The sequence below is a fragment of the Ictidomys tridecemlineatus genome, chromosome 8, assembly GCF_052094955.1.
Source record: "Ictidomys tridecemlineatus isolate mIctTri1 chromosome 8, mIctTri1.hap1, whole genome shotgun sequence".
Taxonomy (NCBI): Eukaryota; Metazoa; Chordata; class Mammalia; order Rodentia; family Sciuridae; genus Ictidomys; species Ictidomys tridecemlineatus.
The window spans coordinates 36,021,832-36,040,496 of record NC_135484.1 but is presented as its reverse complement, the minus strand read 5'-3'; the positions used below and the strand labels follow the sequence as shown (position 1 = coordinate 36,040,496).

At 34.1% G+C, this 18,665-nt stretch overlaps 1 protein-coding gene and 1 long non-coding RNA gene across 2 annotated transcripts in view; one reads left to right on the top strand and one right to left on the bottom strand.

Moving 5' to 3' along the window:
- The window catches only part of Rspo3 (R-spondin 3), a 77,181-nt gene extending 60,880 nt beyond the window's left edge, over positions 1–16,301 (top strand). Inside the window, exon 5 of the mRNA XM_005335372.3 lies at positions 15,060–16,301. Coding sequence (XP_005335429.1) covers positions 15,060–15,253 — 194 coding nt within the window. The 3' untranslated portion in view covers positions 15,254–16,301. The remainder of the gene's footprint in view (positions 1–15,059) is intronic.
- The window catches only part of LOC144366048 (uncharacterized), a 47,610-nt gene that overhangs the window by 26,848 nt on the left and 2,097 nt on the right, over positions 1–18,665 (bottom strand). The gene's annotated exons all lie outside the window — the stretch shown is intronic.

Genomic DNA, 18,665 nt, shown 5'->3' with positions numbered 1-18,665 from the left:
CATTTTGTACTTAATTCCTCAAGTCTTCTGCAGCTTAAAACATTCTACAGAGTTTGTTGGGCCCAAAGATGTGTTTGGTTAAGTTTGGACAAGGTATAATGAAGAAGAAAGGATTATTTCTTTTTTCCCCCTAAACCCCAGCATTGCAGAGGAACAAGTCTACAAATCTTACTTCCACTCTCCTTCAATAATTTTATTCCCTAATCTTTTTAATCATATCCTGACTAGTACCTTTTCTCACAAAAATTCTCTGCCATAAGGGATGGGCTTACATACGATCCTCTTTTCTGCAATAACATGGTCTTAAGGCACAGATGGAAGCTGTTCACTTTGCTCAGAAAATAAAAACAAAAACATGGCTTATCAAAACCTATTATACTTTTAAAACTATACTTGTCTATTTTATTCAGCCCTCTTATTCCCAAGATCATTTTATTTGGTTCTTAGATACTTCAGTTAAACAACAAATACTCCATTTTTTTTCTGGAAATTGCATAAGATGGGGTTTATTCCTTCAGATATTGTCACATTTTTTTTTTAGTTCTCAGCTTATTTGCTTCAGTTTTTCCCTGGACTTTCTCTCTCCTCATTGACTGCATTACACATGCCATCTGCTGCCCTTGCTGCATCCTTTACATGGAAGTTTCATCATACTATCCAATAGTCCTTCGTTTTGGGGGCATTCCACTGAAAGCAAAATTCAATGGATTACAGCAAAAGCCACAGTCATTCAAAACTCAAGGGGAAGTCAGGCTTCTGAGACTATGTAGTGCCACTTCAAAGGAGTATACAAAAGCCCCAAGATTGGGGCAAGATGAGCCAGTATCATATTTCAGGACTTTAAAAGAAGACTACATTCCCAACTCCACCAAATAAAGCATCATTTATGCTGCTATAGAAGATAATTCAAGAAAGAAAAAGTTGTTTTGGCATCTTTCAGCTTCTCACAATCGCCTAAAGTCCCTGCCTCTCCTCCTCCCTTTCCCCTTTCTATTGCTCTGACTCTTTTTTTCCAAACCATCTCAGACACTTTTTTCTTAGGCCACTGTTTCCCAGTTCTTGGCTGGGAGATGGACTCTGGCCCATGCCCCCAAGCTCAGGAACACTGAGAGCTTTCAAATCCCTGAGTCTTCCCTTTCTCAGACTAGAAGAGAGTAGAATCCCCTATCACCTTTCTGTTGCAACCTGGACTCTAAGCCTCTTCTTGACACAGCCTCAGGGTACTTTAGAGTACTCTAGTTACTCATCGCTATCACTGACTTGGTCCCAAGATACTATACTAGATTATGACAGGCCAGAATGATTTACCTAAGACTAAATCTCTGGATTGGGCTATAGCCACTTGAAGTCAATCTTGGAAAATAACTGGCTAACTGGCTGAAGACTTCATAATAATAAATGGGGCTTATTAAGACAAGTTGTTTGGGACACTGGGTAATCAAAGAATATTTGCATAGGAAAGAGTAGAACAAAACTTTCTATGCCTGTTTTTAACTCTCCCCCAAATTGAGTAGTAGCCATGACATCAAGAAAGGGGACATTATTTATCTTTTTCTTTAGTGTAGTCAACATATATTTATTGAGTAGCTATTGTATGAAGGTTTTTGCCAAATAGAAAATTGGAGCTACCATAAATTTTTGAGTCACAGTAGTAGTATGTACCAAGGAATCAAGCATATGTGCTTTATAAGCATCCCCTTGTGCATAAAATCATTCAAATAGGCCAGGAACCCACTGCCAGAAGCTGCAATTACTGTCCATCTATCCTACCCCTAAATGACCTGTCCTGTGACTTGTATTTCCTTTTTCAATATTTTAATAGATGACTTGTAATTAACGTTTAATTTCTGTAAGGAGTAAGCCCATTGTATTTACAACTGTTATTTTATTATGCAGTAATTCATAATAATATGAAAATACAGGAAGTAAGTTTAATATCACCTTGACACATGACAAAAAATATAGATTTTAATTTAGCAAACACATATTGCAATTCCCAGAGGTTGTCAAAATAATGGGAAATACCCTAGTTAGTAATAAGAAAGTACTAGGGAAATTAGACTCCTAAGGATAATGTCAATCAAGTTGGGAGGGAAAGGCCTCATATAGGTTAAGTATACAAAGAATGAAAGTAATTTCTTTATTTCTTTTGAATCAATCAGATGCTTATTGGAGGACAATATTTCATTTTCCTGAAATATTTTGAAGGTTTGTAGAGAAAAATAAAGAGGAGGGCTGGGGATATAGTTCATTTGGTAGAGTGCTTGCCTTGTATGCACAAGGCCCTGGGGTTCAATCCCCAGCACCGCAAAAAAAAAAAAAAAAAAAAGAAAGAAAAAAGAAAAGAAAGAGGGTACATGTTAATTTGGTTTATGGAAAAAATGACTGATAAAAAGATAAAAGTCATATAACCTAGAGAAATCTCATCATTCAAATCCTCAAATTTCTGAAGCACTCTTCAAAAAAGGACACATTTCCTTTTAGGGTTATTAAAAATTAAATTGGAAAATAGTCTGTCTTGGAATTCATATTTTAAAATCCACACCAAAAATAAGAACAATTTTCCATCTGTGGTAAGAAAGGACCTATGAATAAATATGTGCAAATACACACACACATTTGTTGCACATCTGTCTATTCTTACAACTCTCCCTCAATCCAACATTCATAAATACAGTGATAGACAAAGTATTGTGAAAACCTGTAAATGTGATATAGTAAAATCTTACTAATCTTCCTTAACTACACGGGGGATAGTTCTAAATTAGTGAACTTCCAACTGCTGAAATATTTTAAAGAAATTGAGGCACTTGTGTTGCACTCAAGTATGTGTACCCCTATTGATGAAGAAATACAAGGAGCCCTCTTGCTGATATGGAAATGAATATGGGAAGTATTTCTAATTTAGAGAAGATATTTGTCTCATCCCATAGAAAGGAAGAAAAAGTAGATGAAACTATCTGCATTATCTGTTATTGGTGAAATATGCCCCTTATGACTTTATTTACATTAGGAATAAAACTAAAGTATTAAGAACTTTAATGAGACTGAGTAAAGTTTTCTTGGTGGTTTGTTTGTCTGTGATGCTTGGGATTGAACTCAGGTCCTCGTGCATGCCACACAGGTTTTCTATCACTGAGGTACATCCCCACTCATGTTTTTCAAGCTAGTTATAGTAATGGTTTGAAATGGTGTGCAGTAAAGGAAAAGAAAAAAATACTGATGCAAAGCAAAAAGCATTTTAAATTGTATTGGGGGTACATTTATAAATTAGCTTCACATAGGTAGTCAATATATAGCTAGAAACATTAAAAACTGCTACAAAAGTGTGGACATCTTTAGCTAAAATATCATAGAACAGCACACTAAATTAGATAATTGACTTAGTAATTGTTTCTCCCCTTGTGATTAGAGTTACATTATTTTTCCCCATAGGAGAATAAAATGTCCCCCAAAAAAGAGTGGGCTGTGGTCAAATGAGAATTTGACAGCAGAATCAACTAGTGCATAAAATGATGAAAGACAGTGGAGTAACATCAAGGTTTCTTGTATGGTCAGTTATTGCAAACATGGCGGCAAGTGTGAGGCCAATCCCTCTTGTCAATACAACTGAGCAGATAATTTGGGTAAGGGAAGAAGTACAGTATAGTCAAACATGGCTATCAACACTTTCTTTTCTGTCTCAGAAGACCAAAATTCTGAAACAAATTCTTGGAGCAAATGGAAATTTATCCAAATGAAAATCAAATGATAAATGCCCAGAGAATATTCTTTCTTTGGAATTGTTTCAGTTCTTCAATTTACCCAGCTGGAATGAATTTTTAAGTAGCATTCTGTTCAGCCTTTTGAAATGAAGGCCTTTCCTGCTAATTGGAAAGCTATATTTCATCAAAGATGAAGACAATGCTCTTGGCTTAGTGATTCTCTTTAAAAAAAAAAAAAAAAAAAAAAAAACAATGAAAGAGCTTTTCTTTTGGTGGACATTAACCATGAGGATATTCCAGAACATCCATTTCAAGCAAAGAAAAATAGGGAAACTCAAATATCATTTTTACTCTAAAACATGAAAACTCAATGTACTTCCTCATGAGAGGAACATGTACAGATAAAAGAAAAAAAATTTAAAACACATTAACCTTTAGAATCAAATATTGATACAATTTCATTTTCTGATTTTCTGAGGTATGTGCATTAGAAAAGTCAACAAATTTAAGCACTTTTGTTTTCTTTTTACAATACTAGAGATCAAACCTAGGGGAATTTTACCACTGAGCTATATTCCCCAGCTCCTTTTATTTTTTTCATTTGAGAAAGGGTGTTGCTAAAGTGCTGAGGTTGACCTTGAACTTGCCATCCTCTTGCTTCAGCCTCAGAAAAACTGGAATTTCAGTGGTGTACCACTGAACCCCAGCAAATTTATGTGATTTTTATTGTTACTTGAGTACAGTTATTGAATGTGCGCATGAGAGTCAACTCAGAAAAATTTAGAGCAAGAAAATTAAAATTCACAGTAGCAAATTCTTTAGAAAATTTATATTTTCAAAGCAATCTATACTGTAAGCAGCACTTTCAACTTAGTTGTTGTGTAGTGATATATTAAATAAAGTGGTTACATTTAAATTTTGAACCAAAACAACATTAAGCAAACTACTTCATCATAAAGTGAAAAGTTTTTTAAAGTAATTAATTGTAGTCCATTAATAAAGAGAAAAATTTTCCAGATTTCTCAAAGGGATCACTGGTATGATTATTATGTATTCTGGTTTATAGGAAAACTCATAGGTGATAATATTTATGTACTTTCAGTCTGGCAATATGTGTATGATAGGAATTTTCAAAGAGTTCCTTTCACTGGTTTTTGTTGTTTAACCTACTGAGAGAATTTTCTAAAGTGTAATATGAAAAAAAAATATTGTCATGTTTCTGTATCCATAGTTCCACATTCAAAAGTTCAACCAACTTTGAGGCTGAAAATAGTTGGGAAAAAATTTATTTCTACTGAACTATACAGACTTGTTTTCTTGTCATTATTCCTTAAATAATGTAGCATACAAACTATTGACACGGCATTTGCATTGTATTATGTATTATAGGTAATCTAGAGATGATGTAAAGTATATGGCAGGATGTGCATAGGTTATATATAAATACTATGCCATTTTATATGAGACACTGGAACTTCCAGGGATTTTGGTGTTCATGGAGGTCCTGTAACCCACCCCCATGGATACCGAGAGACATTTGTATTTGTCATAAACATTCCATAGGTTCACAGGTATTCTCTAGGTTGAGATACTAAGTGTAAGCTAAAGCCAGAATGGGTGGTGTGAAGGAGACTGAGTGGAATGTGTGTGTTACAAAGAAAGATGAGCATGTCTGTTCATTTTTGAGACAGTTACTAATACTGTGAGAAGATACAGTCCAAATGGGAAGTTTTTGTTTTGATTTTTTGCAGTGTGAGGAATTGAATCCAGAGGTGTTTTACCACTAAGCTACATCCCAGCCCTTTTTATTTTTTATTTTGAGACAGGGTCACATTAAGCTGCCCAAGCTAGACTTGAATTTGTGAACCTCCTGCTTCAGCCTCCCTAGTCACTAGGAGGTCTCCAAATGAAAATTTTGAGTAGGACACTTGACAGTGTTCCCAAATACATTTTTAAGACCTTTGAAATATTAGAACTCAGCCATAGCATTCTCTAAGTTTCTGAAGATAAGCAGTAAAATCCCCACATTTTAAGTTTATAAATAGTATGTGAAACAATCTAAATATTCTCTGCAGGGTCACTTTTTAGGGAATAATAATATTCACTTTATAAGGTAGTCAGAATTTCCTGGCAAAAGAACAAAAATTGGATTGTAACACACTCTTTTACATCGAGTGAGAATCAGAATAAATTTACATGTTTATCCAATAGATAGTATTGTTTGAGATCCAATATCTAGTTCGAAATGTGTTAAGCAAAAGTGTTTAGATAAAGAAATTTTCGACATGTAAATTAATGGGATTTCAAAATGTAAATTAATGGGATTTCAACATGTAAATTAATGGGATTTCAACATGTAAATTAATGGGATTTCAACATGCAAATTAATCTGATTCTGTTTCCAAGTTTGTTTGATCTAACCTAATTTGGTGGATAGAATTTAAAAGTTAAGAACTTTTACACCAAAAAAAGAAACATTGAAATTGCTTATTTTTAATCAACTTTTAAATTTAAAGCAGTTATTCAAGAGAAATAATCCCATATTAAAGAATGATAAATTTAAAATGTTTATTTAACATAAATTGCTATAATATTGTTGGGTTTTTAAAATATTACACAATAAGTGCAGGACACCCTATACTTTTAAAATTAAGTACATTTTAAATATTGTAAATAGCTTTAAAAAATCTTTGGGAACTTTCTCCAGTACGTATTTTTAATTGTTTTTAAGACTGATTACTTACTGAAGGAAGACATACTAGTATGCAATATTCATTATCTTTAAAAGTTACTTCTGGACTCCAATGTCCCTTTTTAATGCAAACAATGATCCAGCCTTGGGTTCACAGCAGGGGAAGTCAAGAGGTGGGAGGGAGTTTATTGGGTGAAAGGGTCATAGAAACTTGTCAGTCCATAGAGCCAAAATTAAAAATTTCTGAGCATGGGGGTATAAACTGCAAAAAAATTCCCAAAAAACAAAACAAAGCAAAACTATTGCTTAAAGCAGACAATAAAACAATAGATTCTAAAAAATTGTGATTTTATTAACATTTATGATGTTTGCTGTAAGATGAAATGATTCATAATAGGACTACATTCAAAACTCAATGGGATTTTTAAAGCAAAGATCTGCATAGTTCTTTTCCTCATTTTTGGTATTAAGTATGACAGAATATAAAAACATTTGATAATTTCATTGGGGTTTCAAAAAATGCAATGATAGCTTAATGATAAAATAATGTTTCTAAATTAGATGTAAATGATATTTTATACAGTAGTCTCTCCTCTTATCCAAGGTTTCACTTCCTGTGGTCTGTTATCCACAGTCAATTACAATCCAAATATATTAAATGAAAAAGTCCAGAAGTAAACAAATTCTGGGCCATGCTAAGCAGCATGATGGAGTCTTACTGTGTCCTGCTCCAAACACTCAGGACATGAATCATCCTTTTGCCCAACATATTTATGTTTTTTTAAGTTTCTTTTATCCACACCTGCCTGCCAGTCTGTTAAGCTACCCTCTCAGGGACTCTGATATGCAGTGTTTGTGTTTCCATTCCGGTCTCACGCTGCATCACCTCACTCCATCTCTGGATACATCATTTTACATCACAAGGAGGGTTAGCACAGTACAGTGAAACAACTGGAAGAAGAGACAGAGGCCACATTCATGAAACTTTGTTATTATTATATTGTTATAACTCTTCTATTATTGTTAATCTGTGCTTAATTTACAAGTTAAACTTCCTCCTGGTAAGGTAAACAACAGAAAACCATCCTATTTGTAGGATTTTATATAGGGTTCAGTACATGGTTTCAGACATCCGCTGGGAGTCTCGAAACACATTCCCTGCAGAGAAGTAGTGACTGCTGTATTAATAAATTCAAAATTAAATGTATATCGTACCTCTATGTGTTAGGAGGAATAAAAATACTAAAAAATAATTAGATTTGTAGCATTGAAAAATAAAAGGAAAGAGAGGGAGGTAACTAAATGAGGTAACAAAATATCTATTCCAAAATGCCCTCAGGTTCTGATAACCAACTTGCTGCCCAGGAAATTCAAATTTTAAGAGGTTATATAAGTTGGCTGCAAACCTTGAATTTAAGAAAACTCTCTGTTTAAAAGTTAGTCCACTTGGGGCTGGGACTGTGGCTCAGTGGTAGAGTGCTCACCTAGCACATGTGAGGCCCTGGGTTCCATCCTCAGCACCACATTAAATAAATAAATAAATAAATATTGTGTCCAACTACAACTAAAAAATAAATATTAAAAAAAAAGTTAGTCCAAATCTGGACAATTGCCTTGCCTCACTTTTTCTACTCAGTGTAACTTGAGTGTGAAATAAAACAAGGATGAGTATTATACGCTCTGTTGAGAAATACCACAGAAGCAGAAGGGGACCATGGTTAAGAGCCCCAATTTCCTCATTGGCAAAATGGGGGTAAGATTAGAGCTTATAGACATAGCACTCTTACTTAGAAATGTGTCTGGCATATAGAAGTGTTCCATCAAATTTTATTGATTATTATTCTTACTGTTTTAAGAAACAGACTACCAAAGTCATTTTCACCTTGATTAGTGCAGCAGGATCCTAATTGGGGGCTGAATACTCAGAAAAGAGAAATATAATAACCTAACCTAGAAAGACTTAGACCAAGGAAGGCTTCCTTGAAGAGGTGATGTGGCCAGAGAATTAAACACTGAGTCTGAGTTAGGACAAAGGATTCTAGAGACTATATTCTAATTAAATGCAGCAAATAGATATCATCAGTTGATATAATGGTGGAGGAAGTGCAGGGAGCCTAGGAAGAGAAGTGTGATGGCAGCAGAGTGGTTGAGAAAGCAAGTGGGTGACAGGTTACCCTGGATATGAAAGCCATGCTAAGAATCTTAGGTTTAACTCTCTTCCTTGTACAATGTACATTCAGTGTTTTATAATAAGTGTCCTCTCATTTCTGAATTCCCAGAATAACATGATATAAATAGATGGCATCTCTTAAATTGACTTTTTTTTCCCCAAATGGTGACAAAATACAACTCCAATCTTAACATATTTTAATGATCAGATCTATCTTTGCAAAAAATAAGTTCAAGATAATGTCCTAATTAACAACTTGTAGGAGAGTATATAATAAGTTGAATATTTACTTTTTTTTTTTCTGGTACCAGGGGACTTAACCACTGATTCACTTCCTCAGCACCTCCACTTTTTTAAGTCAGATTCTTGCTAAATTGCTCAGAGCCTCTCTAAGTTGCTGAGATTGGCTTTGAACTTGCAATCCTGATGCCTCAACCTCCCAAGTAGCTGGGATTACAGGTGTGGACTACCACACCAGGAGAATTATTGATCTTCAAATAATTAATCAAAAACATCTTAGAAGTTAAATAGAAAACAATAGAATTTAATCACATACAAAGTAAGAGAAAAATAATTCAGGTAGCCATAAATTCTAATTGGGAGAAATTGGAATTTGCCTATTTAAAAAAGAAAGAAAGAAAGAAAGAAAGAAAGAAAGAAAGAAAGAAAGAAAGAAAGAAAGAAAGAAAGAAAGAAAGAAAGAAAGAAAGAAAGAGAGAGAGAGAGAGAGGAAGGAAGGAAGGAAGGAAGGAAGGGAGGGAGGGAGGGAGGGAGGGAGGGAGGGAGGGAGGGAAAGAAAAGAAAAGAAAAGAAAGAGAGAGGAGGAGAAGGAGACATCTAATCTTTGATATTTTTACTACATTTCTTAGAATTATGGCAAAGGGTGTATCTATGTTATTTTTAAAAAAAAGCAAACAGAAAAAGAGCAAAAAGTTTGGATATGTTTCTCAAGTCAAAATGCTTGGTAATAATATAACTGAGAAGGACATTTGGCCTTGATGACTTTCAGCTGTGTCTTTCACCACTGGGTCAGGCTGTCCTGTGTTTACATAGTGCACAGTTCAAAAACCTTTAAATATGTATCTACATAACAGATCATCATTGCTATTTTTAAAAAATAATACTGTAGTAAATCACTTCTCTTGCAACTTTTCTACAGTGATATATTAATTAAAAAGAACGACTGTTCAAATTTTTATTCTGTCTATATAAAAACCAAGGCCAGCTCCATATTTAAAAATCATCAGATGAATCCCTTTCCCCACCATTTGTGCTTTTTTGGAAGGCTGAAAGCCATGAACTTCCAATTGAATTTCATTTTACAAGTAAAGGACAGAAAGAAAATTTTTCTCTTAAATTGGATATTTATATGAATGGTTGGAGTCATAGAATCATTCAGTCCTCAGTCTAGAATGTGGGATACATTTTTAGCTTTGGGGAAAAAATCATAACCTAGTTTAGCTTGGGAAGTGTAACCGCTTAAAGCTCATCGGCTCCCCTTAGTGACACTTTGTAGGAACTTCACAAAGAAGCCCTTTAAAAAACTATGGACAGATCATTTCTAAACATCACTAACTCACATTCATAATTTAAGTAATTCTTGATAAATGAATTAGATTTCTCATTCTATGGAAGGCATCCCTTTTATTAATAACCATGGAATGTTTAAAAGGATATTGAAAATTTTCTAAGGTTTGTATTTTCACTTGGAATTTAAATATATCTTGGGAAAAATAACTCAGGATCATTTTCTTATCTCTTTGTTATTTTTATATGTTTATTCTTTTGTGCTCATATTTGCATTTTAACAGAAAATTGGTAAAGAAAAATTCTTCAAGGATTTTCATATCATAACTGGGTGCCTATTCAAATGTACCTAATTAGAAAAGTTTCCCTAAAAATTAGTGAGGATAGAAAATCAAAGTTACTATCCATTAGGAAAATATCCACTTGGAAAAGTAATTCAAATGAGTAACCATGTAATTTGAAATAAACTTTAATTGTATCTATTCAAGGAAAATGGGTATTCGGATTGTTCTACAAATATAGTTCTTAATGTGAATACAATCAGAACAAACTGAAACTAACAAATCACAATCTCCAAGGAATCCGTATTTTTAAGTCATATCTGTTTGGAACCTGGTCTTTAAAAGATCTTAGAAAGTGCTTATATAAAAGCTTGTATATGCTTGTATTAATTCAATAATTTCAGGGGCTGGGGTTGTGGCTCAGCGGTAGAGTGCTTGCCTAGCATGTGCTAGGCCCTGGGTTCAATCCTCAGCACCACATAAAATAAACAAATAAAATAAAGGTACTGTGTTCAACTACAACTAAAAAAAATTTAAAAAATAGAATAATTTCAAAGGCTCAAAAATGTCTATTATCCATTCACTTATGTAATGGTAGTGTACAACATAAATAATAATGATGTCATTGTCTGCACAGAGATTTTAGCTACTCTTTCAAAAGTTAAGGCTCAAATATAAATATCAGCCCCTGAAAATATTCCCTCAATGGATTCATATAACTTAGATCAGTTTTCTGTAAAGGAAACAAAGTCACATATTAGCATATTCCATTGGTCTTTTATAAACCATCAAAATTCTGTCCTGCTCTCAGATTCTGATATTTTCCCTTTTCCAGTGACGTTGATTCTCAGGAAAAATTCCCAACTTGGCAATTGAGCCCTGTATATCTTTCCAGGCCTCTCAGTAATATCCTATATATAGACTCTGATCAAATGGAGGAAGTCTACTTCCAGTGCTCCAGAATACACTGTCCTTGCATGCCTTCATGCTGTTATATTGTTCACTGCCTGGATTGCCCTTCTACTTTATTAGTCTGAAAACTCATGACATGTTTTTGAAGCTCAACTGGAATATCATCTCACCCTTTTCAGTCTCTGTTGGAAGAGTTTAATGCTCTCCCTCCACCTTGTGTTCCAAATAGATATTTTGCCTGTCTCTATTTTGGCACTGGTGTGTGACTAATGTGTTGATCTCAATATCTCATTTGTATCTCCAGGTTTTAGTATATTTTTGGCATGAAGTAGGGGCTAAATTCATGTTTGTATAATGAGTTAATAATTTCAGCTTTCATTTGTCTGATTATTAGTAGTTCAGGCACATATTAATCAACTGTTCTACAAACACCTCATTTAATTCTTACAAAGTTTAGCAGGTAATAATGATTATTCATAGTTGAAATATCAATTCATCCTGAGAAATATCAGAAACTTGCCAAAGGTCACCCAACTATTGGTGGCAGACTTAGAATTTGAACACAGTGTTTTTCTGACTCTAAAGACAGCATTCTTAAATCTTACATCATAGTGTTTCCCTACAAGGACTGTCTTAGTCCATTTGCTGATGCTATAACAGAATATCATAGACTGGGTAAGTTATAAAGAATAGAAGATTACTTGATTTATGGTTCCAGAGGAGGAGGAATTCAAGAGCATGGCACCAGCATCTGATGAAGGTCTTCTTGTGGGAACTAAGAAACTACATCACAACATGATGGAAAGACAAAAGAGTATGTGTAAGACGAAATTGATGAAACTCCTCCTTTTTATCAGAAACTCATTCCTAAAAAACCCAGTCCCATAACAGTAGTAATCTATTCATGAGGATAGAGTCCTTGTCACCCTCATGACTAGAACACCAAGGAGAGATGAACATTCTGTTATGCATTGTATAACTGCACAATCCAGTTCAGGCACACATGTGTCTGTGCATTTTACACACATAGTTTCAAAACATGTACATGGTGGATTTTTTATTACTGGAAGGCTTAATTTGCAGAAATGTTTTTTTAAGTCATAGAATAACTATTAACCACATCAATGAAAAGTCATCGAGTCACAAAAATAGAAAAAGAAGTCTCCTTTAATGAAAACCTTACAAAATCACCCTAAATCGCACATGATTTTTAATGGACTACAGTCACTCTTTTGCATTTCTATTTTATTTCTTGGATAGGAGGAAAATATATTATTTATGCAGAGGGGTAGTTAGCATTTCCAACCACTAACACATGGTCTGTAAAAAAAATAATAATAATCCCATTTTTCTATTGCACAATCACCCTCTCTTGGGCAGCAAAAGTGTACAATGTGTGAGTTTCCTGTTACTTCACCAGATCTTCCCCTTTCACTCACTGCCCAGACTAAATAGTTTTTCCTTGGGTAATAAAGCTATAATAGTGAGTTTCAAGATACTTCCAAAAATGTTTCTGCCTGTCTTAAGAAATAATCATATCAGCTTGCTAATAAACAGAAATGCTCTGCAAGTTGAGCATATTGTCAAGAGTGGCTAAAAAAACATATAAATCAATCTGTAACCAAGAAAGAAACAATATATTTCTTAAGTTTCTAAAACACTATGGTTGGGATCACAGCTGTAAGATGTTGGATCATCATCAAGAGAACAATGTCAAACACTGAACTTCTGGATAATTTCCATAAAAATAACATTTTGTTTAGGGTCAGTAATTTTTATGAAACTTTGGAATGATTTTCATTCACATTTTTTTCAGAGCTGAACTTGAACACCTCCAAAATATGCTTCAAAATGGAAATATTATGTAATCCAACCTTTGCCGCATCTCCTTCTGAAAACCAAGTACTTCCTATGAAAACTAGCATTTCTCTTTTTCAGTTTGTGTAGCTTTATAAAATTTAAATTATGCTGCATATTCAGGAAATAATTTTACTTTAAATTTACTCTCCAATTTTCTCTGTTTAGTTCAAGACCATGTTCAAGTCAAATATGTAGTCATTAAATCTAGCATGAAAAAGAGGCTCTGGATTCTGTTGGTAGATAGAAATCTCACCAACATAGCAATATTATTTACAGTGAAAAGAATAATAGAAATGGCAAATTTGTGGATAATTAGTTCCACTTAGAAGTGATAATTGCCTCTAGTATTTTTGTTGATCTCTATATACCTCAAATAATATTTGCTTTACCCCTATCTGAATTCTCATTTTTATTAACTATTCTAGAGTTCAAAATGTAGAGAAGTGTTATGTTGAGCCCAACAAGAAAAGTTTTCATAAAAGTAATTGGAAGGTTTTGTAAATAGAATCTCCTGACAAAGCTAGTTATGGCATAAAATCATTAATCTAAGGAGACTATTGGCCTAGGATATGTATGCAATATTAATAATACTGCTCCCTAGGACTTGGTAACCAGACCTCAGAAAAAGAAGGGCCAAACCACTGAATTCAATATTTGCAGTCTGTTTCAGAACATGAAAATTCTTTGGTTCTCTCATGCAAATAATTTTTCCAAAATAACTAGTCCAGAGTTACTTATTGTAGACAGACTGATTTTAAATTTTACATGTCCCAGTGTACAAGGCTACACATTCAGAATTTGTTGCACATTGAGGGATACTTGGTTCCTAGTTTCCATTTACTATGATACTGAATTGAGTATAAGTAATTTCTCCTTGGTATATATGTGTTAGTGAATGTTACTAAAACCATTCCACTGTTGATTAAACATATAAAATGTTTGCATAATAGAACTTTAGTTAACTCACTTTTTAGAAAGAAATGAAAACAATACATCTAATTTGGTGTCAGGCTCATATAATTTGATTAAATTGCTGTCTTTAAAATTCTCAGAGGTTTTATAATGTCAGTGGAATAAAATTCGTTCTTCACCCTGGTGCCATGTTGGCTACAATATGTCTTCCCACATGAAAAAGTTTTTCCTTTTGTGAAAAATACCTCACAATCTGAAATCTGAATAAATAAATCTATGCTTCAAATCCAGTTCAACGTCCAGAGTCTCCATGGAATCCAGTATATATCCAATAAATAACTACTTATTTGGTCAATAGAAATAAAAAAAATCCCTGCCCTTTTAGCCTATACCACAGGATTATTGAAAAGTTATCTATAGCACCCTAACACATAGAGAAATTGAAATATAAATTGATTTCAAAATACAGATATTTGTGTTAATAAAAAGTACAATTTATCGTGTACTCATCACGAATTATTTCCATATTGTTATGATAATCAATTCTCTTCCTGGAGGGCTTGCATATATCTTGTCAGATTGCAAATATGTAAATGTTACTTGAAAAATTCTGAATACAAAATGATACCTTAAAGAGAAGCTAGATAAAATATTTATATTAGTAAATATTTTAGATGGTAAGAAATATATTTGAAATTTTCTATTTATTAACTATACATAAGTAATATGTTAAATACACCTCAAACCTATAGGAATAGAATTCTACAGCGTTCAAACTAGTTGTGTCATTATATTGTATATGCATTTCATGTTTACATTGTTGGGAATATTGCAAGGACTTAAAAAAGTATTTGAATGAAGGATGTAAAGAGTAAATATTTGCTATCAATGGGTATGATATGCCATGCTCAAGTGAAACATGAGACATTTTTTAAAAACTTAGAAAAACCTAGTGGAACATAATTGAACATAATTTTTAAAGGAGTGTCCTTTTATTTCAGGGAAAAAAGGAAGAGAGAGGAAAAGGAAAAAACTTAATAAAGAAGAAAGTAAGGAAGCTCTCCCTGACAACAAAGGTCTGGAATCCAGTAGAGAAACCCCAGAACAACGAGAAAACAAAGACAAACCACAGCAGAAGAAGCGAAAAGTTCAAGAAAAGACACAGAAATCGGTATCAGTCAGCACAGTACACTAGATGGTCCCATGAGATTATTGTAGACTCATGATGCTGCTATCTCAGCCAGATGCCCAGGACAGGTGTTCTAGCCATTAGAACAACAATGGACTACATATCTGTTATTGCTCTGTCTAAACAACATTGCAAATAGTTGCTATATTCTTCATATGAGCATAGTTAACAACAAAGAGCCAAAAGTTCAAAGAAGGGATACTTATGAATGGTTATCTTACATGCTTCTAAGCATTTTTAAAACACAAGAAAATTTTGTCCATTATTATCAATAAGTTATCATTAATGTAATGATGATATCTGGAGAAGAAGCCTCTTTTCCCTATAAAAATATTTTTGGAGCTATTGTGTTAAGAAGCAGAAGATAATTCTGAAAATTCAAAGATGCCATATCCCTTGAAAACAAAGAAAAGATCAGGGGGAGAAAAACAATGTCCTAAGACAATGTGGGGTTTTTTTGTTCAGGAAATCTAGAGAATGCTCACTCAGTATTAGGGCCTGGCATTTGGAATCATAGGATCTATCATCACAGAAACAACTGTTTTAAGATTACTTCTATTGTCCACATCCTATAACTTCTGCAAGAAACATGAGAGTGCATACCAGAGATAAATATACTGTATGGGATTGGAGGAAGGCAAAATGTGGAAGAAATATAGAACTGGAGATTACTTTTTTGCTCTCCCAAACTGTGAAGGGTTGTGATCTCCTGGAACAGGTCTCCAATCTGTGTCAGCACTGTGTGGTTTAGCCTCTGCTACCCCTTGGATTATATAAGTCTGTAAACATGTGCCTGTAACTTTCTTCCAAAAACAAAATCATACTTATTAGAAGAAAACTCTGATGTCATAGAAAACAAACAAAAAAATAGAGCAAGGAGAATATGACACGTTTGCAAAGTCATGTGTTTTCTTTCTCTCTCAATGAGGGAAAAATGATTTTATTACCTGCTTAATGGTTCACCTGGAACTAAAAGGGATACTACTTTCTAACAAGGTGTATCTAGTAGGGGAGAAAGCCACCACAATAAATATATTTGTTCATAGTTTTTAAAGTTTAGTTCACTTTATTTTATCGTTGGTTTTATTGAGTCATTGTTACTCGTAGAGACCTGAGAATTCTGCCAAATCGGAGAAACTGTGACCTGCGTAATCCAAAGCATATAATGTTTCTCAATGTTTTCTCTTTGCATCCATCTTTATCTGAGCCAGTGGAGACTTACTGACAGGGTATTAGGAGATACTTATTCAGTTTTTCTTTCTTAATAAACCAACACAATTAGTTTTGGCCACATGAGCCTACCAAAATGGTCTCACTGCTCCCTCTTCTTTGCCTAGAAATGAGCATTTTTTCCTACATGTTGTTTTTCTCCTGCATCTTCAGTGTTTAACCTTTTCTTCTCCATATTTTCTCAGTCTGTGGATCTCTTTTGGGACTTGATTTCACCCTAGCTGAAGGCTTCACCAATGTTTCACAGAGGACCAGCCAAGCCAGTCCAGGAGGAGGCCTCTGAGAGTATGCACCACAGAATCTCATGACCCTTAGGCTTCCTGCTGTAATGGAAGGACATACAGCTGCCCTGTCCACCATGCTTCCTAGCTCTCTCAAACATGTCTACTTTCTGAAGAATTTCAATGAATCTGCTTCTGTCTCTCTATCTCTGGGCCCTGTTCTCCATCAACTGCACTGCTCATGTGGACTGCTGGGCTTAATTGGTTTTCCGATTCTAAGATATAAAACTTGAAAATGATGTATTCCTGCTTCTTACTCTGCTCCTTCTTTCTTTGTCCACACAACATAATTATTTCAACTACTTTAAACTACTGTTTCCAATGTAAAAAGTAATTCTAATATTATCTTCAACTAAAGTTTAGGTTGCCAAGGGAAACAAACATTATCCTGCAGAATTATGTTAGGTGGAAGCTTTGTCTCCATGTTTTAAAACTTTTGAATGGTATCAAACACCATCTTTGTGCTTGAGAATAAGTAGCCAGATTGCTTTTGCATCTCTTTCTGTGTTTCTCATTGTCCTTATTCTTTCAACATGCACTTATTGGGAAGGTCTTTATCTGCATATGCAATCCTGAGGAAGGGGCGGATCAGGATATAACAATGGTGGCAAAGAACTAACATGACTTCCCATATGGTCCTCCAGACCATGAGAGATCTAAATTCTTCATACAAAACTTAAGTAAAAATACCAAGGAAAAAGAAACAAAAACTAACATTGATCTACATACACTGGGTGAAGACAAAGACAACGTTAATTTTAGCTATAATTCTCAATCTACCCTAATAGATGCTTAGGCACATGGAATCATATGATATTCAAAATAGAAACCCTCAAAACAGTAAAAACTCATTAGCAGCTTTCCGATAAAGTTCCCATACAAATCACATTTTTTATGAGAACACGTATTGATACAATGAGAAATGAGACAAATCAGCAACAAAAATTTATGAGTGTCTGATCCAGGACCCTGACCTGGTCATCAAATTCTGCTTTGTAACCAGAAGGTGGCCTCTGTTCTACCATCAGAAGATTTATGTTAAAGTCCCAGGTGTGTAACCATTGGTAAGTCACATAACTTTTCTGGGTCCGAATTTCTCATGTGCAATATCAAAGAGTGGGGCAGGAAATGATCATTGTAGTCCCAGGGAAGGGAACATTTGACCTTTGTCAGATTTCAGGTTAATGCCCCTCATAAGTCCTCAATAGTAACAGTGTCCTTTGGAAATTCTCCTAACCCTACTTCTCAAAGTGGAAAGGTACAGGCTGTCAGAGAATAAAGATTGAACACTGCTGCTCTGATGTTATCGAGTTATAAGTGGTTCATGTTAATGGTAATAAAAATATAGGAATAGAAAAACATAGGTAGGGAACAGTACACATAAATACAGCTAATGCCAAGAGTGGGCAGATTCCCACAAATCAAGATGATAAAGAAAATGAGAAGACTTAAGTGAAACAGTCTATGTGAATGCTAGAATAGTGCTACTAACGGGTTGTAATATGTGTGACCTTGGCAAGTTGTGTGTCTCTCAGAGTCTCCTTCTTCATCTGCAAAATTGAAGTGGTGATGCTTCTCACAAGGTTGTAATGAAAACTGAAAGTTTCATCATTCAATAGAATAACAACTATTCCATAGACAAATAAATAAAAAGATGTAATGACTAATTCCACAAGTCATACATATAAATTAATTTTATTTCCTGAATAAGTATATGTGATTATATCCATATAAGTGAACACATGTGATCATTTCCAAGAACATAGATAAGAATCATGGAAATGAAATGAGTAATAGCAACTCACAGATAAATCCCAGTTTACAATTTGTTTTGGATCTTCTTAAAATTAAAATATTACTTATTCTTAAGAATCTGCACTTTTATAAATGGACATAGTAAAGATACT